Source organism: Bison bison, unplaced genomic scaffold (assembly GCF_000754665.1).
Source record: "Bison bison bison isolate TAMUID 2011002044 unplaced genomic scaffold, Bison_UMD1.0 scf7180017862274, whole genome shotgun sequence".
In the NCBI taxonomy this organism is placed as follows: Eukaryota; Metazoa; Chordata; class Mammalia; order Artiodactyla; family Bovidae; genus Bison; species Bison bison.
In genome coordinates this window covers 566352-591124 of record NW_011492846.1, presented here as the reverse complement: position 1 = coordinate 591124, position 24773 = coordinate 566352, and the positions used below count along the sequence as shown (strand labels likewise).

The 24773-nt window shown below is 38.1% G+C and overlaps 1 protein-coding gene and 1 pseudogene across 1 annotated transcript in view; one reads left to right on the top strand and one right to left on the bottom strand.

Moving 5' to 3' along the window:
• ITGB8 (integrin, beta 8) overlaps nucleotides 1–10999 on the bottom strand; it is a 96901-nt gene extending 85902 nt beyond the window's left edge. Inside the window, exon 1 of the mRNA XM_010832783.1 lies at nucleotides 10849–10999. Coding sequence (XP_010831085.1) covers nucleotides 10849–10975 — 127 coding nt within the window. The 5' untranslated portion in view covers nucleotides 10976–10999. The remainder of the gene's footprint in view (nucleotides 1–10848) is intronic.
• Nucleotides 11000–16306: 5307 nt separating this feature from the next.
• LOC104983345 overlaps nucleotides 16307–24773 on the top strand; it is a 74941-nt pseudogene continuing 66474 nt past the window's right edge.

The following is a 24773-nucleotide window of genomic DNA, read 5'->3' as shown; positions in this document are numbered from 1 at the left end:
ATACTTTAACACTGCAGTTTTAATTTAATGATCTTATGCTTATTTCCTGAACTAATTTCAGTTGGGAATCTTTTAAAATGTCAGATAAGATCATTTTAATACGTTTTTATTTAATGTTAGTAGTTTCCTCACAAGAATTTGGGCTTCCTGGTGGCTCAGTGGTAAAGACTCTGCCTGCAATGCAGGAAACCCAGGTTCAATCCCTGGGTTGGGAAGATCTGGAGGAGGGCATGGCAACCCTCTCAAGTATTCTTTTCTGGAGAATCCCATGGACAGAGGAGCCTGGCAGGCTGCAGTCCATGGGTTCTCAAAGAGTTGAACATGATTGAAGCGACTTAGCAGCAGCAGCAGTACCAGGATTGATCTTCGTCCTTATGTTGAAAGGTAGAACAGTATTTAATTAAATTATAAAATCCCAGTGGAAACCGTTTTGACTTTTAATACATTTTCCTTTGATATGTAAATTATACTAACTTACTTCCTGTAAAAACAGAAAGTCACATTAAAACTGATTTTTAAATTGAAAACTAGCACTTTTAGTCCATAAAGGCAATATGGCAGTATTTTTTGTACACATTAATTTACTTACAAATATTAAATATATATATATGCCAACTGAATAACTCAACCAAATTGGCTAATTCATGTCAGTAAAATGTTCTTTTCTATAATGTTTTAAATTAATAAAGGGAAATAAAAAGGTAAAACTAAATTAAAAATCTACATACACTAGACTCTATGATACTAATTACAAGAAAATAAATTTCAGTGTAATCTGTACACATTTTAAGAATTTTACCAAAACTACCTTGACATAAAGTAGTTCTCTTTATTCAGTGATGTATGGTGTATTCATTGTCTGTCATCCTCACCCCAGTAATATTTAATATACTAGACAGACCTGTCCTTAACTTATTTTAGGCCAGAAACCAGAGCACAAATGATGGCAGGCATAACAGGATTAAATATTTAACAGTTTAAACCCAGGCTAAGAAACTGTTAAGTAAAATAAGTTCTGTTTTCCTACATTCATAAGCATGCATTGATAATGACCTCGAAGGCTAGGTCTCAATTTAGAATTTTGAACTCTTTAAGATTTCTGGTTGGGAACTTGGCAGTGTGTTATTTCTCCAGCCCTCAATCTTCTCCTCTTTTCTCTCACTTCTAGCTTTATTCTGCATTACAAATAGCCTATAACTTACCTGCATGGATACTCAAGCCTGCATGTCCAAGTTCTATTTATTTCCCCTCTCCAAGGGATTGGCATATGGATGGCACAGTCTAAAGAAAGTAGTTTGGGGCTGTTTGGGCAGAGAATTCTAAAGATGATCTAGAAGGGAACTGAAGACTTTGGATAGGCATGCCCCATGGATTCCTTGGGGAATCCAGGAATCCAGAGCAGGGCCCCAAAGGCCCATGATACAGATTCTTCTTACTCCTGGAAAATAGTCTGTAGTGATGATTTAGAGTGCAGAGTCAAACACATGCAGGTCTGAATTCTGGCTCTATTACTTATTAAGTGAGAGATTTTGAACAAGTTACCCAGTGACTCTTTAGTTTGCTTACCTATAAGATGGCAATTATCAGAGTATATACCTCAGAGGGTTGTGGGCATTAAAGAATATATTTTCATACCACATATATAGGCGTGTGTCTTGCATACAGAATATACTTTGCAAATATTAACTATAAGCTATAGATGCTTTAAGAAAATCTGGATGAATAATGATTAAAGTTATTAGAATAGCTAGTCTTTTATTACATTTTTTTTTAGTATTTGGTTAAAATGACTACAAATTTCAGTTTCTATCATCTAAACAGTTATCAATTTAAAAATATACATTGAGGATAAGGGATGAGGGTTACTTTTCATATTTAATTAAAAACAATGAAAATAATCACAGAAATTTGAAAAACAAAACAGATTTGTAAATAGTAGATTAAAAAGTACCAAGTCTCTGTTTTGATCTTTGCTAAAGATTTGCCTATCAAGTCAAGAGACTGCTTTTCAGAGTGGACTGGGAATGCAGAAACAAACATCTTTTATAGTGTTAAACCTTTCATAATAGAACTCACTTTTAAAAGAAAAGTATATTTCTTAAAAATCAAATTCTAGTGATAATTAGAGCTAAATATGGCTTATTTGCTTACCTATCCAATTTAAAACTGATCACTATTATCCTCACCTCATTCATTGAGTCATTTACTTAAAATAATTTATTAGGGCCTGTTGCGTGCCAGGCATTGAAAACACAGAATCAACAGGAACAATTTCTCCTCTCAAGGAGGTCACAGGTTGATCAGGAGACAGGGTATGAACAAGGAGCCACAATGTTAGGCGTGGGATGTTCCGGAAGAGCTTTGCATACCATACAGAGGAGCCTGAAGACAATGGAAACTATGGAAGGTTCTGAGTAGGGAGATAAAATGTGGACAAAGGTTTGAAATAATGGAGACTGGTTAGGACACGCATAGAATTTGCCAAAAGATTTGCCTCCTGGAATGAAGGCTATTTCAGGCTTTCTCTACCCTAGTGGCATTGTATTAAAAGGAGGGGATAGATTTGATAAGCCATTATGAACAAAGAATTGATGCTAAAAACCAAAAACCTCCATTTTCCTTTAGTCATCTTAAAATCACCCACTTATTTATCATCTTGTCACCCCCTCATGACCTTTGAACTCTCTTCTTCCTAGCCATAAGTGAAAATTTGATCCCCTTTAATAGCAAAAGAGAAAAAATTCCTATTACTGTTAACATCTTAGAAATCCTAGCATATCTTTTTGCCTCCCATTTTCAAGAAGGAGCTAAACTATAAGAAAGATTGTAAAATATATTAAGTTTACCATAGAAAGAAAAAATTCAAGAAATGTAATGTTACTTTATTAGAATGGCCTACTCTGTCTTGTATATAATAGTCTGTCCAGTCATTCTCAGAACACTTTCTTCACTCTGCTTTATTTTTTCTTCATTTTACCATACACACACATACACACACAAATATATATATATACATGCACATATATATACACACACATATACATGTATGTATGACATATATTCTATATTATAAATTGTAATTATATTAATATATCATGCATATATACGCATGATATATAATATGTATTTGTCCTCTTCAATTAGAATGTAAGCATCATTGTATTCTTAGTGCTTAGATAGAGCTTTCAATGTCTCAGCATTAAACTTCTGCCTGAAGAGTCACAATATCTTGCTCTTTTTGGATGACTCCCATGGAAAATACTGGTGAGCAAGAGGGCAATTCTGCCATCAGTGGGGTGGTGACCAGAAAATAAACCATCAGCATCCTGTGCATATATGAAATAGGCTTTAAAAGAAGCATGACCTTTGGACACTCAAAGATACCTGGAAATTTGCCATGAAGGAGGTGGGAACGCTAGACATCTGCATTGATACCAGATTTAACAAAGCTGACTGAACCAAAAAAATAAGGAGTGTCCCATACCATATTCCTATGTGGTTGTCCAGGAAACAAGGGTGAAGTTTCACTAAACAAGCTCTACATGTTGATCCCCTATATACCTGTTACCACTTTCAGAAATCTGTAGGCAGTCAACATAGATGTGAACTAACTGCTGATTGTCAAATAGTTATAAAACTGAAAACACTCAAATTCATAAAGACACAAAAACAGCAAAAACGTCTGCCTGAAGAAAGTATAGCAGCAGATGCCTTGAGCCTGGCACACACCAGAAATGCCATGCTCTAAATGACCAATACTGTTAGACTGTTGGCTGTGACTAATCACTGCAAATATTTAACAGCTGAAGGGACACCTACTTTGTAAAAATGCAGGGAGGAAAAACTAATACGAATATTTTAAACAATATAGAGTATCAAGCTCTATAATAGCATGGCTCCAAGTGGCTAGGAATGTGATAAGCCCTATGTTGGTCAATTATGTGATGCCTTGCATCATGATTTTGTTTCTTTGAACTCTTTGAACTTTCCCTTTTCCTTTCTGTCTCATAACAAGTCATACACATCTTTAACACATTGGAAATCCTTTGGGAGGTGGAGTTTCGTTCCAGATTACTCTCATAAGGCCACTTGTGTTTTCCCTTTCTTGCTCCCATATGAAAACAACCTTAGTGAGAAGCATTTAGGGTTGAGTCGGAGCATTCGAGGGGTTCCACTGAAAGTATATTTTGACCACACCCCGATTCTTATCTTTATCCTCCTCTCTTCAGTTATTTTGTGAGGGCAACAGCATTATAGAGCATCCAGCAGTCTCCAGGGAAGGAGTCCCAGTCTCTGTTTCTAGGCTTCTGTGCTCTCACATGTGCCCTCACCTGTGGCCATCACTTCCTTGCCTCCTGGACAACCCTAAAACACCCAGATTTCCACCACAATTCCCTTTGCACACCAACAGTTGAGAAGGGATGAATGAAAGACCTTTTTCCAAATATGCCATCGGCCTCCTTACAATGCCCTCTATCTGACAGTCACACTGAAGGTATAACTTTAAGCAACATCTAGAAACTTTTTAAAAATGAATTATGAGGCAGCATAACTGAGTTAAAATCCCATCTTTTCTTCTTACTAGCTAGGTGATTTTGAATGAGTTACTTATCTCTTCTATGTTTCAGCAGTTTTCTCATTTCTTTAACAGGAATAACAAATCTACCTCTCTCACAGTGATATATTATGAAGATTAAATTAATGTCATTTAAATCATTTATATCAGTGCATAGTACAGAGAGAGAGTACCCAGTTGTTTGTGAAATTACATAAGCATTGCACTTTCTTTCCACTACATATAGAAGCCATACTTAACATGACATCTTTCGGATACAAAAGGAAAAGTTCCATTTTTAGAGGTTAACAATTAGATCACCTACTTATTAAGCTCACTGATTGTTCAATTTAATAAAATGCAATATGCATAAGCATAAAATATTTTTTTTTCTATAGCTTCTTTTATAATCAATAAATAGCTTACAGAATATATTTCATATAGAACTGGAGAAGATACTTAGGGCCTCACAGTCCTCATGCTGGCAAAACTTCTCTAAATGTATAGACTTGGACTCCATCAGGGACTAGAGTTTTGAGGACAAAGGAGGACTGAGCATAAACAATACAGGATTGGTTATGACTGTTTTCAGGTCATTCAGTGAACATATTAAAAAGACTATTTCCTTGTGTCAGTTTGGTAAGGTAAGATTCAATAATATAAAAAAATATTTTTTTATGTAAGTTCCACACTGAGACTTATCAAACCTGTGAAAAGATGTCATGTAAATAATGGAGACTGCTATACAACAGGCACTTTCAAGGAGGAAGCTTTGAGCATCTTTGCTTAATAAGTACAAACAAGAGGAAGACTGTATCACAAGGCAAATAGTTTATTACATTTTTAAAGAAAACTGGATTGTCTCTGCATATCAGGCCCCATTTATTAAAGTTTAAAGAACTTTAGATAAAAACTGTACCCTCTGACATCCATCTAGTGGTCAACAGAATGGCCCTGGGAAAAGGCATGGTGAACAAAGTAAGAAATTTAACATAAACTGTACCTGGATAAATGAAATTTAACAGGTGGGACAGAAAAGGCTCTAAACTGTTAAACACAAACCAGATTATCTCAAATACTTTGTTGCTTCAAGGAAGGATCATTCAAAATGGAGTACAGGGAAACTGAAAAGGCAATATAGTATTGCTATATCATATATATCATATACTTTTACATCTCATAAAAATATCAAATTGGAATGGAAACTGATTATCTTATTGTCTACATTAAATCCTATTTAACAATGTCCCTTTCTCTTCTAAACTATATCCTCTTACTTCCCTTGTTTTATTGTTATTAACTAATTATGTTTTCAGTCCAATCAAGATTAATTAGCTTAGTACACAAATATATTCATGAATAAATAATATATCTTTAAGACTTAAACATACTTTTAAAAATACATTTTAAAAAATTATCAGCTGGTAATATTCTAAGAACTTTTTCTACCTGGTCAGTCCTCTTATTCTTTATAGAGTGTTATATATTGTTCTACCATTTGAAGATATCCTTTATTTAAAAAAAAAAGTTTACAGTATTAATTCAACTTTCATCAACTCTGAATGGCCAAAAAAAGAAAATGACCACAAAGTCAGCTTTTTAGGCAGTTGAAGTGGTGAACTGACTGTTGAATGTGGGAGAAACAGAGAAATCAACCCAACCCAGGGATCGACAGTGAAGGTGTTAGAGAAATCAAGGGCACTGCCAAAGTATTATCCTGAACTACTGGGAGACTGACATCACTTACTGAGATGAAGAAGACTGTAAAAGGAGCAAGCTTGAAGCAGAAAATGGAAAGTTTAGTTTTGAATATCGTAAGGTTATCTTTAGACCTACAGTGAAGTGAAGTGAAGTGAAAGTCGCTCAGTCATGTCCAACTCTTTGTGACCCCATGGACTACATAGTCCTTGGGATTCTCCACACCAGAATACTGGAGTGGGTAGCCATTCCCTTCTCCAGGGGATCTTCCCAATCCAGGGATCAAACCCGGGTCTCCCACATTGCAGGCAGATTCTTTACCAGCTGATCTACAAGGGAAGCCCTAGACCTACAGTGGAGGTATTGAATAGGCAGTTTGCTAGACCCTTTGGAGATTAGATAAGAGGGCAGGACTGGAGCTGTCAGCATAGAAATGATATTTAAGACCCAAGACTGGATTGCTCCACCTGAGACCCAGTATATATCTAGAAAAGAACATTTGAGGGCTGAATCCTGGGCCACTCCTGTATTTGGAGGCTGGAACATGAGAAAGAAGCAACATCAGGAATGGATAAGGAGCTTAAACCAAGAGAATGTGGGTCCAGGAAGTCAAAGAGAGTGCCTCAAAGGTGGGAGTGATCAACAGTATCAACTCGCTGACCAATGACAGGTCAAGAAAAATGAAAACGATGAACTGATCATCAGATCTGACAACAGGAAGGTCACTGTAATCGTAACAGAGTGGCATAATGTCAGAGATGATAAAGAAATCCTAAATGCAGTGGTTTAATAGAGAAGGTGAGGAGAATTGGAGACAGCAAGTATGGGACAACTCTTTCAAGAATTTTTGCTATGAAGGAGACTGAGATTAAAGATGAGAGTTATTACAGCATGTATGGATATGCATGCTATAAATGATCTAGAGGAGAAAAATGACAATTCAAGAGAGAGGGGAACAGTCTTTAAAACTGAAACTCAAGCAAAGTATACCTGCTGTGATTCAATTAGAATAAAGTAATTACATTTTTTTTTCACATACATGGATACTTTAACAAATATTTTTAGTGGAGCTATATAATAGAACCGCTGCAAAATAAATGCTTAAAACTGTCTTTGTCTTTGCTTGCCTCCCTCACTTCTACATTCTTCCCTTTGAAGATAGTGGATGTTCTTGTAGCCCTAAATTTCAGCCCAAAAAATTCATGTTGTGGTGATTAAATGTGTGCTTCTCCTCTAGTAGTATTTTGATTTACTGAAATATTTTAGGACAAAGTGATATGAGATATTTGCTTCAAAAGAGTCTTGTTGGGAAAAGAAAATGAGTGGGAGGAAGACATGAAAGAAGTTTGGCTTGAGTTGATAGTTGATGAAGCTGGGTTATGGACCTATGGTGATTCCTTACACCTTTCTCTTTTCTTGTGCTTGTTTGAAAATTTCCATAATATACAGTTAAAAGTTAGAAGAAACAGAGTGTCAATACCATGCTTAATCCAAAGAAATCCATTAAATGGTGAAATTTCTGATAATTTGATAATAGGTGAACAAAGTTTGAGGGCTCAGAAATTGTATGGCATTATCCAAATCATAACAGCTACTTACATGATTTGAAAATATACAGCATAAACATTGCCTTTTAATATACGTGTGTTTGTACATGCTCAGTCACTTCAGTTGTGTCCGACTCTTTGCAACCCCATGGACTGTAGCCCACCAGGCTCCTCTGTCCATAGAATTCTCCAGGCAAGAATGCTGGAGTGGTTGCTATGCCGTCCTCCAGGTCTTCCTGACCCGGGGCTAGAATTCATGTCTGCCTATATCTCCTACATTGCAGGTGGATTCTTTACCCACTGAGCCACCTGGGAAGCCCTTTTCATATATAGCATAAGCTTTTTATCAAAAAGTATCTCAGTTACTTTAAGACAGAAGCACTTTGCATGCTTATTGTGTAAATAATCTGGAAAACTGGATTTTTAAAAATTAAGCATGAGTTCTTTTAAATATCCTTTCACTTTAGGTAAGCATAAAGATTCTGAAAAGACTTATTCTATAAAATATGTTCTGAGGTAAAAATAATACTACATTTACAAAACAATGGTAATCCAGTTGATTTTTATGTAAAATAATAGTTGATTATACACAGAAGATGAAATTTCATTGTAATAGCTACCACTTTTTAAAAAGAAATGGTAATTTCTGAAATTTTTCACTCATATTGTTATATGAAAATTTAGGTTAAAATGATTTTTAGCCTTCCAAAACTAACAAATGTAGAAAAAGCAGTGTTCCTACATTAACTCTTCAAATATTAACCATTAGGTATTCTTTAGTGTTTTCTAGTTACTCATTAACCATTTTATGGTGTTATTGTTTCTCTGATTGTCGGTAATTCCCACCAACAAAAGCTGAAAAACAAACTCCAATAATTTTTTTTCTGGATCAGAATAATGTTCAGATTTTACTAATAACATCCCCCTTGCTCACTATATTCATTATATTTGGGACTTGTACGTTCTACTTCGAAAATTAAACCCAGAGTCGTGCAGCTGGTTTCTTTGGTTGTTGTTGTTTAGCTTTATTGCCCTCAACATTTCCTTGGTGTAAACTACCAAGCAGGGGAACAAGATTTCCTTTGTAACTGATACCTAAATTTCTATTCTGCTTTAAGCATCTAATTTGTACTGTGAAGACATATAATTTGAGACTTGTAGCTATATCACAAAAGTACAACAGTTTACGCTGATCTCTAATTTTCTGACTTGTCCTGGCTATAATTTAAATTTTTTGCATGTTTTTAACTGTAGTGCAAACCAGTATACATCAGAAACCTTTGTATATTGACAGAGACTGGGAAAAGGATGCCTTGTTCTGATTTCAGATAAGCATTCCCTTTTCACAACTGCAGGTGCAAGGGAGTCCATTCATAATATTTGCTTCAAATCAGCTACAGTCACTGGATGGAAATACAGCTATTAGAGGAGAACCTGACTAATCTTAACAAACACAATGAATATATTTTTAAAAACTCACTATTACTAGCATAATCTGGGGGCAAGTATGGCTTTTTCTTTTGTCTACCTACTGGGGACAAAATATACTTTGTTGACACAAGTTTTGATCATTTTACTAATGTATATGTGTGTGTGTGTGTGTGTATTTACAAAATCCAGAAAAATACTTTGTTACTTATTAACATAGGATGGAGTTATAGTCAGTGGGAAATTTGCAACAAATGAGTATTTCACTTGAGACAATTAATGATGTTACATTTCCCTTTGCCTTAAGTTTCACTTAAAATTAACTTACAAGCCAAAAAAACAACCACGAGTTAAAAATTAATTCTAATTGCTCTCATTTCACATAGCTGGGTAAATCTTTTGAAACAAATGTCAGACAGCTATATATGCAACCAATTGATAGCATTTTTCCATTATAGACTCTTATTTATATGGTTATGACTTGATGGTTTTAATTTCTATTTAATCATATAGAAATTTGACTATTCAAAGCATAGAGGAACAGTTTAGTCTACAAAACAGTTACAAGTCTCCTTGAACAGGAGAGGTGAGAGAAAGGCTCTAATAGAATTTAAAGGTTCAGTGACCAAACACAGATAAAGTAACATTTTCTAAAAAGTATGGCAATAATCACTGCATTGGTAAAAATAAATATTTGCCTTATATTTAATGCCAGTAAGAACTTATCCTAAATTCATGATTATTGCTATTACTTACTTTGTCTTACTGTTTGTTAACAATCCAGTACTACCACCTTAAATTTGCATATAATTCAGAAGTGCCAAAACACCTTTTCATACGCTATTTGACTTGAGCTTTTCTTTGTGATTCATAAAATGAAGATGGTATCCTTTATAAAGAAGTATCCTTTCCAAATCAGGTCGTTCTGACAAAAGTGGCTTGCCTGGAATGAAAGCTGGCAATCTTGCTCTAGGCTTCTGTCTCAGAGTCTCAGTCTCAGGCATTGATCTCACTGAGGGATCATTTAGCTGGGAATTGGTTTTTGAGCTGAAAAAAACAGTGACTTAAAGCAGGAATATTCTTCATATGTGTTCAGTTCATTCAGGCTAAGCACTATGGTAGAATAAACGTATGCTGCTATCCTTTCCTTCACGGACTCAAAAACAGGACCATCACTCTCATTATACCAGTTGATTCTCAGGCTTGAATCAAATGCGAGCTAGTGGGTAGTGGACCCAAAATGCTAGAAACATGTGGAAGCATCTTCAAGGATGCCTTCAAGGAGGACACCTTCAAAGATGAAGTGGAACAGCTAAACTGGCTTCTGTAAATATCCACCACCATTCCAAACTTTCATTCTGTTACTACTGCCTCCTTGAGCAACTCATAGTGTCTCCTGATACAAGTAGTTACTGCCGTCACTCCAGGGAGGAAATGCTTGCTTGACACCTGGCCTCCCTTGGGCTGCCTGCGATGGAGAATGCTGCCACACACCCGCCCTTCTTAAGTTCTCCGCAGTTGGAGGCTGTCACCCGGCCACTTACCTGGTTGGGATGCTCTTCTTGACAGCCCAAGACCTTTGAGAAAAGGAAGAAAACAAAAGAAAACAAAACAACTTACCACTTTGGCCCAGTCCAAGAACAACTGAAAACATCCAGGCCGCCCGGAGGAACGGGACAGGACCTGGCCTGCAGTTTTGCAGGCAGACTAATGTGGCAGTAAAAAAAACCAGGGCCGAGCGGCACATAATGCAAAGCAGCCCGCACCACACCGCGCCCGCCGCCTGGCTGCTAACCGGATGCGCGCTCGCGCTCCGCGGCGCGAAGTGCCAAGTGTTGCTAGGACGTTTCCAGCAGGCCCAGCAGGCGGACCCCGCGGCTCGGAGCAAACGTTGCAGGTACGCCGGCCTGGTCACAGCTCGGCATCTCAGGGCCCCGGCGGCCCTCCCAGCTCGGCAATCTTGCGGGTCCCAAGAGCTCCGCGAGAAGCAGCTCCTCTGACGGCCAATGGCCCGAGGCGGCGACGCCAGCAAAGGCTCCGCAGCCCGCTCTGGGACAAAGAAAAGAGCTTTTGTCTCTCCCCAGCCGATGGGGCTTCTGCTGCATAAATCAGCTTAGCGAAGAGCCAAACACAATCAAACCCAAACAAAGCCCGAAGCTGGGGGAAAAACCAGCCTAATGTACATTCAGTGGGTGATGCTGCATCTGTGGGAGGGGACGTTGGCGAGGCCGAAGGGGAAAAAAGTCGATGGCGCATCAATCAGCTCGAGCTTCTTCCACAGGTGGGTAGGGAGGCCAACTTCAGTTGGTTGTAGCTTTGCAGCCTCGTCAGCTGAGCAGCGGGCAAAGTCGAAACGACAGCGTCCTGGTTAGCGAGGGAGGAAGCTTGAGGTGCCAGCAACCAGGGGAGGCGGCCCCCGAGCGCTCTAGAAGCCCCCGCCGGCGTCGGCGGACACAGTGCGAGGCATCGTAGCTCCCTGCTTGACCCGAAGTGAAGCGCACGACCGACGGAGAGCTCAGGAGGGGAGGTTCCGCGGGGTCGCAGGAGCCTGGTTTCACGGGGCGGGAGCTTCGTGCCCTGGTTCTCTTGGCCCCAGTGTGCGGCTCAGGCGTGCCGCCGTCCAGAGCCCGGACAGCTGTCGCGCTCTGGGGTGCACTCCGGAGAGGCGAAGCTGGCGAGGGGAGGGGAGGAATGGTCCTGTCCCGGCCCTCGTCTGGGGTGAGGGGGGTTGGGGCTCCTAAAGTGTGGATAGCTAGGAGCGTTAGGGCGGCGAGTTGCTAGGAAACCGCCCCACGCTACAGAGCTCCTTGCCCCGGCCGCCCGCAGGCGCGGCGGCAGCGGCTCCGGCGGCAGCAACAGCTCGAAGCAGCGTGGGCGGGACATTGGTGAGGCATGAAGTCACCACGGCCCACACTCGCTCTTTGTTTTGCTCACTCCAGCTCTTTTTCTCCCCCTTGGCTCTGATAGTTGCCATTCCCATCGTTCACAAGAGCTCCTGATGCGTAGCCGCGCAGCAGGAATCGCACAGCCCGTTCTCTTTCCCCCTCCTCCCGGAATCCTTGCACTCCAATGCTCGCCTAGCAAGCGCGGAGACACGCTCAGCAAGAATGGCAGCTGCGCGAAAGTCCCAGCCTCTGACCCCGACGCTGCGCGCCTCTTTGTTGGGAGATACTCACTGCTCGGCCGCTACCACAGACTAAGTGGAGTCTAGAGGCCTCTCCCTGCCCCCAACACCCTCTGTTCCGATGGTGCGCGCTGCCCATTTTGCTTGCAGAATTAGTAGCTCACCCTTTGCCCCACCGCAAGATTGTCGAGCGTCTTCCCAACCCTTGGAGAGTTGGGCCGGTCCGCAGGGGCTGTACCCGGAGTTGCGGCTGAAATTTCTCACGGCTCCTTCTCTACTTGGAGCCTCAGCCCTGAGCTGGACAGCCCTGTTCTTCCCAGAGTCTCGTGGTGGCCCTGGGCTTTTGCTGGTCACAATGAATCTTTTGACCTTAAGCGTCACCTTCCGAATAAACGGAACAAAGAAGTTACAAAGGGCGGCGAAGCAGAAGAGTGAGGCTAAGGAGAGGAGGTGGGAGGACCTTTCTGCCTGTTTACAGCTCAGAGATTTAGGTACAAGCCGGGAGGCGGTGTTATGCTCGGCAACTGTCAGGAAAGCCGCGCGCTTCTTTGGGTCGCATTACTACGACGTTAGGCCGAGGGAGGGAACCCAGTCCCCCTGATTGAAAACAAGGCGCTGTTTCCAATTTGAGACAGTCTGGTGGTTCTCTTTTTCCTCTAGGGGCAGGAGAGGTTCCCTGTGGTAAAGTCTGACCTCTCATTTGTCCACTAGCAGCCCGATCTTTTTTTATAGAGCACCACCTCTTACAAGCATCAGCATTCCAGCCAGGTCAAGGTGAAATATGCGGGAGTTTCCCTCCTTCTTATTTGTTTAATAGTTTCCATCTCCATATTTGGAGTAAAAAAACAAGTAGGAGGGTTTCTCGCTCTCTCTCTCTTTTTGTTCTTTCTCTTTTCTAATTGTTAACTGAGTGAATGGAAAGTACCTGGTTAATAAACCACGACGTTAAAAACTCCCCCTTTTCAGGTGTGGACTGCACACTGGGGCCCACAGTATTAGTTAGCTAAGCAAGCCAGGAGCCTAGTTCGAAAATTAATTACAAGTGCTCTGGATCTACAAAGCAAGTCCTTTTGAGAGACTGAATGAATGACCCAAACTTGAAAAAAAAAATGATACTTGTAAATATAATTCCACTATTGGAAATGTACTCTAAGTAGATAAAATTATATTCAGCCCAGCTTCATTTTTTCTTTCCTCACTTTCAAGTTTGAACAACTATAGTTTTGCTTTTGGTGGTCCTAAAGGACAGATCCTGAGAAACAGCTGGAATGGGGATGAAGATTTGAAATTGGAACACAAAAGGAACATACTCAAGCTCGGATTAGTGACTCTTTGGTGAAGCAGTATGTGTATTTTCCAGAGATTAGTTCTTTGGAATTCTAAGGAATGCAGCCACCTTTGAGACAGTTCAGTGCTACAATAAAGCAAAAAGGTCAATCCATAAACTCTGTAAGGATGTGTTAATATAAGTACACTGCGTTGTTGAGTGACTATCACATCAAAGTTTCCTAACATTTTAAAGTCTAACTCTTAGTGCTAGAAATGTAAATGGAAGTTACTTATTAAATAAGATATAAATTTATGCAAATAATGAGAATGTGAAATTGAGAAGGTATGTACAAATTTTTAAACTCTGTATTGTTAGATGTCACTATGCTCTATACTAAGTCAACACAACTGTGTAGCAAGAGGAATAAAACAAACATATAAATCTGTAAGGCTGTAAATTTGAAGCCCTTTGGAAAGAGTTTCATATTGTGTTATATGGAGCTCATACAAATTTATGTCAGGATGCCAGTTTTATGGAGACATGGAAGAATAAGCACAACTCCATATATCATCACTCCCCAGTTGCGAAGAGGTCATAATTCTGGTTATCAAAATAAGTGAATATTCCAGCTGCAAGACTGTGATCCTTGCAAGCTATTTACTAACAAATTATCTGTACATTTGGGGCTATAAAGACAAAAGTGAATTCTCCCAAATCTTGCAAATCAGCAAACACTATGGTTCACTTCTTTCTTGTTTTGGTTTTTATTTTATTTTTTAACTTTACAATATTGTATTGGTTTTGCCATGTATCGAATCCGCCACAGGTATACATGTGTTCCCCATCCTGAACCCTCCTCCCTCCTTCCTCCCCATATTCTAAGACCAAATATAACTAGTCGCTTGGGGCAAAGTTTGCTTGTTTACAACAAAAAACTGTCACCACAACTCACCTTTTTCCTGTAAGAAAAATGTACAGTATTTATTGTGAATAAATGTAGTATTGTCCTCTTCATATATTATCTGAAGAATTCTAACAAAGAAAACAATGCTTAAGAAGATAGTGACCTGAGTACTTTTTGTTTCTATCATGTTCTGCTGTCTTTGAAATTTCTGACAGCTGATATTTCATTATTTATGTTAATGAAAGCAAATGAAATTCACGTATAGTCTAAAAATAACATTTTAGCTATTCATTTTGGGCTTCCTATAATCAGAATCCTTTAGTAGTAATAAGTCATAAGATTGGGTAAATTAAGTTTCTAACCTACTCCTTTAACCTTGATATCTCAGTTTATGGTGAGAAATGAATATGCTGCAGACAGTTAATAGGGGTGAGAGAGACATCTGAGAGACTACTCCTTTTAGTGTGTGTTCAGCCTTTAACTGAATATTGCTGCTTCTGCTAAGTTGCTTCAGTCGTGTCTGACTCTGCAATCTTATGGACTGTAGCCCACCAGGCTCCTCTGTCCTTAGGATTCTCCAGGCAGGAATACTGGAGTGGGTTGCCATGCCCTCCTCTAGGGGATCTTCCTAACCCAGGGATCTAACTCGTGTCTCCTCTGGCTCCTGCATTGCAGGTGGGTTCTTTACCACTGAACCACTGGGGAAGCCCATTGACCCCATGGTTACAGCCAAAGCCATATTCACATTTTAATATTGTATCTTTCTGAAGTCGAGATCAAAGATATTCGAAGTTTTATTCAAAGGTTTTAAGTTCATGTTCACAAGTTGTCTGTGAACTTGTTTCATCTACAACTTTTTAGAGATGAATGATTGAGCTAGTGGGATATGTTATTGTGACTATGATTTCTAGATTCTTCCAATAATAAAGAATAGAAGCCATCAAGAAGTACTTTTCACTGAAATGTTACAGAAAGTAGTGTTCCTTATGCTGTGAACTGAAGATTGCCTATAACATAATCACCTGTAGAGTGATTCTTTACTATTTCAGGAGATACTGAATTTGTAGATGTGGTGTGATGCCCAGCAATATGCATTGTTACTAACTTCTCAAATAGTGCTTTATATACTGTGCTTTAAGAGCCCCTAACATAATAGACTAATGCATAGACTCCTCAAAGGACTTATGTGTGCTTATTGATAAACTCCAGCGTCAGATGCAAAGACAAAGAAAAATGTCTCTTTCCAAGGTAGTTTATGGATGAAAATACCTTGGATATTATGGATATTAATTGTATGAGATGTTAATATTTTCGGAAATAAGACTTCCATTATTGAGTTTAAGGAGATGCTGGGTTAAATTTAAATCCTGTTGGAAAAATTTTCAGGAACTTAAATAGGCTTCCCTGGTGGCTCAGATGGTAAAGAATCTGTCAGCAATTCAGGAGACCCAGGTTCGATTCCTGGGTCAGGAAGAAACACTGGAGAAGGGAATGGCTACCCACTCCAGTATCCTTGCCTGGAGAATTCCATGGACAAAGGAGCCTGGCAGGCTACAGTCCCTAGGGTGGCAGAGTCAGACATAACTGAGCAACTATCACTAAATAGGCCAACATGCAAATAGATTCTCCAAAGGAAGAATCCTTTATTCAGGGAACATCTCACAGACTAATTTTACGTAAAGAACACTGCTGAACTAAAACGATTGTAGAAATGTGGAAACTAAAAAACAACTTGGTGAAGAGACTGATTTCACTTCTTCAAGAGAATTACTGAGCCGGCATGAGTCAGAGCTCTGACTCTTCACCACCACCTCATATCAGTGATGACTTTTGGTTTCAAGTAAGAGAGTCAGACTGTCATAAGTTAAAAAAAGGAAATTATTGCAAGGAAATTCAGAGCTCACAGAATCAGCAGAAGGCTGAGAGCCTAGGATTAAATAAGGCCAGAAACCAGGGAAGGTGTAACTAGTAGCAGTTAAGTATCCAAAAAATAAGAATGCTTTGTTTTCATCCTTTCATCTTTGGACCACTTGCTAGAGGTTCAGAATCCTGGTTGAGAGTATCTAATTTTTGAGGTCTTTATTCACATGCCAGTCCTCTGGCTTTCTGAGAGTGGAGAGAAGGAAGGAATAACTCTTGCCTTTGGCTTCCTTAGTGGAAAATAAAATATTTCAACAAGCTGATAACAAAATTATCTTAGGTTGCTGAAGGAAGCCCTGTAAAGTGACAAATACTCATTACTCAGATAGCCTGAATTCCATGGACTACTCCTTTACACTACAGTTGGATTTTGTTCATGATATGGCTTTAATTTAGCTACCCTACCCATTAACCAGTGCTTTGCTTGGCAATGTTGTTTATTTTCATGGGTGCTTTTGAATGAAATATTTTATCTGTGCATAGTCAAATTCTAGCTTCCTATTATCTTTCTCTATGTAGCATGTAGCAAATTAAAGCATATTTAGCCTTTAATTCATTTTTAGGATGATTATAGAGATGTGATGTTTTAATTAATGTATTAGCTTTGTGAAATTTTTTATTGATAAAGTTTGTAGCAGACCCCATTGTTAATGACATTCATGTGCCACCACAGGCATATTACTTCATTCCACCCAACCAGAAGTGCTGGGAAATGGGCACTTCTGAACAGTCTCAAGGGCTGACCTGATGGGAAGTGAGATGTAAATACCCCGGCTCCCTTGTTTCTTGAAAGGAGTCACATTGGGCCTTGTGTTTCATATTAGTGCTTCTCAAACGATTTTGGGACCAGTTTTTCATTTTCAATCTATCATGGATTGGAAAAAAAGTAAAATGAATTATTAGAAAAATGGATGTTATAAAAATGTCAAGTTTTTATCAAAGTTTCTAAGTTATTGCTTGTAGTTTATATATATAATTTTTCCTGGATGTGTTCAAACACTGGTACTGTCACACACTGTATTTTGAGTAATACTGAGCACTGTTTCCCTAGATTCCCTGTAGGACTAAGCTGCAGTTGCCCATAGAGATAAGTGTATTCAAACATCCTTCATTCACTGCCTTTCCCTCCTTCCTTTCTCCACTGTTCCCTGATATTTCCTTATCTCAGGGTCCTCTTCTAGAGGAACCTAAACTAAAACAAGTAATAATCAGTCTGGAAACTACTCTGTGGTATTCTCCATATGTGAATTTGAATTTTATTCTTGTCTAGCTAACAGGCAACCTGCAGAATAAAAAGCACAAGGGCTTTGAAATCTGTTAAAAAACAATTTTTAATCTGCTACTTAGTAGCTGTAGAATCTTGGGCAAATTATTTAATTTTCCTGAGACTGAATTTATTCATTTATGCACTGATGAAATTAAAATAGCTATCAAAATTGCAAATTAAAACCAGGTATCATTACGCTTCTATTAAAATGTTCCAAATCTAAGACACTGGCAACACCAAATGCTTATAAGGCTGTAGAGCAACAGAAACCTTCATTCACTACTGGTGGGGATGCAAAATGGCAGAGCCATTTTGGAACAGTTTGGTGATTTCTTACAAAACTAAACCACACCCTGCTCACATTATCCATCACTCGTACTCTCTGCTATTTATCAAAAGGAGTTGAAAACTTATCTCCACACAAAAACTTGCACATGGGACATTTATAGCAGCTTTATTTAATTGTTAAAAGTCAGAAACAACCAGAATATCCTTCAGATGAATGGATAAATACACAATGTATATCCAGATGATGAAATATTATACAGCACTAAAAAGAACTGAGTTATCCACCCATGAAAAGACATGAGGAAACCTTAAATGCATGTTCTTGAGTAAAAGAAGGCAATGTGAAAAGGCTACATACTCTATGATTCCAACCATACAATATGCTTTGGAAAAAGCAGAAGTATGGAGACAGGAGAAAGATGGTTGCCAGGTTAAAAAAGGGGAGGGAAGGGTAAATTGATGGAACATGGGAGATTTTTAGAGCAGTGAAACTTCTTTGTATAATGCTACAGTGGTGGATGTATGTCATTGTACATTCCACGTAAAATACATCAAGAGTGAAGTCTAATGTAAACCTTGGACTTCAGGTGATACTGGTATGTCAGTGTAGGTTCATCCGTTGTACTGCTGTGAAATGGAATGTCGATAGTCGGGGAAGCAAAATATGGGAGGGTATGGAGCAAAAAGGAACCCTCTGTACTTTGTCATTCAGTTTTGCTGGGAACCTAAAACTACTCTAAAAAGAGAATCAAAGGGGAATGAAACATGTTAGAATCCATCACATATTATCCCAAGAGTTTTTGTAATGGTAATTTAGGTTGTTTTAATTTTACAATGTAAACAACATTGAAAATACATAAATACTTATTTCAAGACTTGCATATTGTCATAAAAATAACATCAAATATCTTTGGCTTTACTGAATACATAACTTTCCTTTTCTGGAACTATACAATTCTTTACCCACATTAATAGATGTAGTGAGCATGTCTTTATATAGAAGTTTGTAATCCTAGCATTCTTTATGATGGTCTAGTTTAATGTCTTCTTAATCAAACAGATTGTTTCGCAGTCTTTTCAGCCTGAAGTCATCCTGTACAATTTGATATAATAACTGTGTGAAAGCTTCACATATTTGTACATGACAGGGACAACTTACTTAATACTGATTTTATTTAACATTTAGCACGTTTAAACTCAAATGCAGTCAAGAGGAGAAATGAATATATATTTTAAATCTTATTGCTTTATTGCTCAATACTCTAAATGTATAGCAGTGTTAAGGATTCACAGCTGGTTCTCCCAAATAAAGGTATCAGCAGACATTGTAAAGACAACATTTCACCATTGACATAGTTCATCTGTTGAGCCACAATGGTATGTGGACTGATTTGCACATCATTACACAGCTTAAAGCTTTTCTGAGCTTTGGTAATTCAGAGTAAGCCCACAACTAAAATTCTCTCTCTAAGTATTTTCTCATGATCACATTGCCTCTGGAGAATGAAGTCACTACAAAATTTAAATTATTCTAATCAAATTCACATGGCATTTTAAAACTTGGAATGCTTTCATTTTCATCCCCCTTCTCCAATTTCAAAATTACTTCATGTTTCACCTTGAAAAATGTAGCCTTTTACAGTGGTGAGGAAATTCTTTGCAAATTGCATGCAGGATATTCAATTTAAACATTTATGTAATAAATATGTTAATGTTTATTGAACATTTACTACATGTAAAGTGATAGGGCCTATGGAAAATACAAGCATTAGTAAAACCCAGTTCCTTTTCTTGAAGATATTAGAACCTGATTTGGAAGTGATATGCAAAAATAAAAAAAAGATGACTGAGTTGGTAAATAGAATAGCTTAGAAATAGGATCTAATATCCATGATAGTGTAATATAACACAAAATCTGCTTGGAATATCAATGCAGAGAGAATAAAAAATAAATAGTTTTGAGACAATTGTGAGTTATTTAGAAAAAAAACCAACATGGATTTGTAAACATTGCATTTTTTAATTTTAATTTTTCCATCTGAAACTAAACCTTTTCTTTCTTTTTTTATTGAAGTATAGTTGATTTACAGTATTATATTAGTTTCAGGTGTACACCATAGTGATTCAATATTTTATGTATTAAACTCTACCACCTATGATGCAGGAGACCTGGGTTTGATCCCTGGGTTGGGAAGATACCCTCAAGAAGAAAAAGGCTACTCACTCCAGTATTCTGGCCTGGAGAATTCTATGGACTGTATAGTCTATGGAGTTGCAAAGAGTCGGACCCGACTGAGTGATTTTCAAAAAAAAAAAGTTATTATAAAATAATGGCTAAATTTCCATGTGCTGTAGAATATATCCTGTTGCTTACCTATTTTATATTAGAAACTTACTTTATACCAAAATGCATTCATGATGGATTAAAAAGCTTAGTGTAAAACTTTTAAGACAATATATACATACATATATATATATATTTTTTTTTCTGGCATTGGTACCAAAAGTTCTCTCTAAATGTAGAAATAGTGTATCCAATTTCAAAAGAACAAATCAACAAATTTGATGATGATTCTTTAAAACTTAGGTGTTTATAAATATTTCAAAAAAGGGTAAAAATACTTAACACAGAATATGTTCATACAAATGGATAAGAAAATATGTAGTCTACAATAGACATATATGCAAAAAAGCATCAGCATATGTTTTAAGGATAGGGAATACAAATGCTTAAAAACATGGGGGAAGGTTCAGGGTTATCTGTTATCCAAAAATTATTAATGAAAAAACAATGTCATTTTTGCCCATTGAATGCTCAAAGAATGTTTAAATGACAATACTTAGTCTAACAGTAGAAGGTTGAAATAGGAACTCATTAATGTTAGAATGGTAAATTGGCTCGAATTTTCTTGCAATTAGTTGACAACGTATAATAAAATCTGGCAAAGAGCTGGCTCATTTGAAAAGACCCTGATGCTGGGAAAGATTGAAGGCAGGAGGAGAAGGGGATGACAGGATGAGATGGTTGGATGAAATCACCGACTCAATGGACATGAGACTGGGTAAACTCCGGGAGTTGGTGATGGACAGGGAGGCCTGGCGTTCTATGGTCCATGGGATCGCAAAGAGTTGGACATGACTGAACAACTGAACTGAACTGAACTGAATAAAATCTGGCTCAGATGGTAAAGAATCTGCCTGCAATGCAGGAGACAAAGCAAGTTTCAATCCCTGGGTCGGGAAGATCCCCTGGAGATAAAATATCTGAAACGTTAATTTCTATCTGGAAAATTTGCCTCCTACTCCTTGGAAGAAAAGTTATGACCAACCTAGATAGCATATTGAAAAGCAGAGACATTACTTTGCCAACTAAGGTCCGTCTAGTCAAGGCTATGGTTTTTCCTGTGGTCATGTATAGATGTGAGAGTTGGACTGTGAAGAAGGCTGAGTGCCGAAGAATTGATGCTTTTGAACTGTGGTGTTGAAGACTCTTGAGAGTCCCTTGGACTGCAAGGAGATCCAACCAGTCCATTCTGAAGGAGATCAGCCCTGGGATTTCTTTGGAAGGAATGATGCTAAAGCTGAAACTCCAGTACTTTGGCCACCTCATGCGAAGAGTTGACTCATTGGAAAAGACTCTGATGCTGAGAGGGATTGGGGGCAGGAGGAGAAGGGGACGACAGAGGATGAGATGGCTGGATGGCATCATTGACTCGATGGACGTGAGTCTGAGTGAACTCCGGGAGATGGTGATGGACAGGGAGGCCTGGCGTGCTGCGATTCATGGGGTTGCAAAGAGTCGGACACAACTGAGCGACTGAACTGAAAGATTCATAAATAAAGTTTTTTATAAAGATGGACATTTCAATATGATATAAATCAGAACAACAACAACAAAATGCAAACTGTTTTTCACTCACTAAAAGAACCCTTTTCAAAGCTAAAGCAGCAAAGAAGAGTATCACGTGTTTTACGCACGCCCTAGGTATTACTGTTCTCTCAGAAATATATGCTGAATAACACCTGTCTTCCATTAGTTAACAAATTTTATTAATCCCACTTTAGTGAAGTTCCTGCAGTCTTTTCCTTCTTGTGTAATTCCTTTATTGCTGTCTTAGTTCAGGCTTTTCTCATCTTTCTCTTGAACTCCCAGCCATCTCATCCCCACAGTGCTATGAGAGTTTTCCTTCAAAAATACAAATCTAAACTCAAGATTGCTTTGACTATTTGGGGTTCTTTGTGTTTCCATACAAATTTTAAGATTTTTTGTTCTAGTTCTGTGAAAATGCCATTGGTAATTTGATAGGGATTGTGTTGAATCTGTAGATTGTTTTGGATAGTATAGTTATTTTAACAATATTGTTTCTTCCAATCCAAGAACATAGCATATCTTTCCATCTGATTGTGTCATCTTCAGTTTCATTCCTCAGTGTCTTTTAGTCTTTTATGTACAGGGTTCTTGCATCCTTAGGTAGGTTTATTCCTCAGTATTTTATTCTTTTTGATGCAGTGGTAAATGAGACTGTTTCCTTAATTTCTCTTTCTGATTTTTGTTATTAGTATATAGAAATGTAACCAGTTTCTGTATGTTAATTTTGTATCCTAAAACTTTATTGAATTAATTGATGAATTCTAGTAGTTTTCTGGAAGAATCTTTGGGATCTTCTGTGTTTAGTATCATGTCATCTGCCAGCAGTGATAGTTTTACTTCTTCTTTTCCAATTTGGATCCCATTTCTTTCTTTTTTTTTTTTTATTATCTGGTTACTGTGGCTAGAACTTCCAAAACTATGTTGAATAAAAGTGGCTAGAGTGGGCATCCTTGTCTTGTTCCTGAAACTAGAGGAAATACTTTCAGCTTATAATCACTGAGTATGATGTTAGCTCTTGACTTGTCATATATGACCTTTATTATGTTGAGGTGTGTTTCCTCTGGGCTCTGGAGAATTTTTCTGGAGAATTTTTATTGTAAATGGATGTTGAGTTTTATCAAAAGCTTTTTTCTGCTTATATTGAAATGATCATTTGGTTTTCATTCTTCAACTTGATAATGTGGTGTATCACACTGATTTGTGGATATTGAAAAATCTTTCCATCCTTGAATAAATCCCACTTGACCATGGTGTATGGTACTTAATGCATTGTTTAAGTTCAGTTTGCTAGTATTTAGTGGAGGATTTTTGCACCTATGTTCATCAATGATATCAGTCTATAATTTTCTTTTTTTTAATATCTGTGTCTAGTTTTGATATCAGGGTGATGGTGGTCTCATAGGATGAGTTCAGAAGTGTTTCTTCCTCTGCAATTTTTTGATATAGTTTCAGAAGGATAGGCATAATTCTTCCCTAAATGTTTGCTATGATTTGCCTGTGAAGCTGTCTGGTCCTGGACTTTTGTTTATTGGGAACTTTTTAATCACAGGTTCAAATTCAGTACTTGTAATTGGCTCTGTTTGTATTTTCTACTTCTTCCTGGTTCAATCTTGGGAGATTGTACCTTTCTAAGAATTTGTTCATTACTTCTAGGTTGTTCATTTTATTGGCATACAGTTGCTTAGTGCAGATGCTTATGGTTCTTTGTATTTCTGTGATATCAGTTGTAACTTCTCTTTTTCATTTCTGATTTTATTGATTTGAGCTCTTTTTCCCCTGATGAGTCTGGCTAAAGGTTTCAATTTTGTTTATCTTCTCAGAGAACTAGCTTTTAATTTCATTGATCTCTTTCATTTTTTGGTGTCAATTTTGTTTCTTTCTGCTTTGATATTTGTGATTTTTTTTCCTTATTCTAACTTTGAGTTTTGTTTGTTCTTCTTTCTCTAGTTGCTTTAGGTGTAAAATTAGATTGTTCATTTGGGGTTTTCCTTGTTTCCTGAGGAAAGGTTTTATTGCTATAAACTTCCATCTTAGACCGCTTTTCTTGCATCCCATAGGTTTGGGATTGTCTTTTCATTGTCATTTTATCACTAGGTATTTTTTTATTTCCTCTTTGATTTATATTCATTGATCCATTGGTCGTTCAGTAGCAGATTTCCTCTTTGATTTATGTTCATTGATCCATTGGTCATTCAGTAGCAAAAGGCTTAGCCACCCCATGTTTGTGGGGTTTTTTTAAAGCTTTTTTTCTTGTAGTTGATTTCTAGACCCATAACATTGTGGTTAGAAAAGATGGTTGAAATGATGTCAGCTTTCTTAAGTTTCCTGAGACTTGCTTTATGGTCCAGCATATGATATATCCTGAAGAATGTTTCATGTGCACTTGAAAAGACTGTGTATTCTGCTGCTTTTGGATGGAATGTCCTATAAATATCAGTTACGTCTATCTGGTATAATGTGTTATTTAAGACTTGTGTTTCCTGATTAATTTTCTGTCCGGATGATCTGTCCATTGATGTAAGTGGGTGTTGAGGTCCTTTAATGGACCAGAAACTGGTGGTCCAGAGTCGACAATAAGTAAAGGAGAGAGAAAGAGAGGCTGATATTCCTTGGTTTACACAGAAAACCCATAAAGTCCTTTGACACAGGGCTTGTGTTGCTCATGAAGGCACCTGGCACCCTCTCGATGGGGTGAAGGTGCATTGGTGCCTTCTCAAGAGGGTCTTAGAAGCCTGGGCAGGAGAATGAGCACTACAGGTCTCTGCGCTCCAAAGGATTAGCCTGAGAGAGAGAGAATGAAAGCAAGACATGGGGACCAAAGCTCTGATGGAGCAAAGGTGTTTTAATCAACATGGTGTGGGCATATATACTGTCTTACAAGGTAGTTATTCTCAGCAAAGA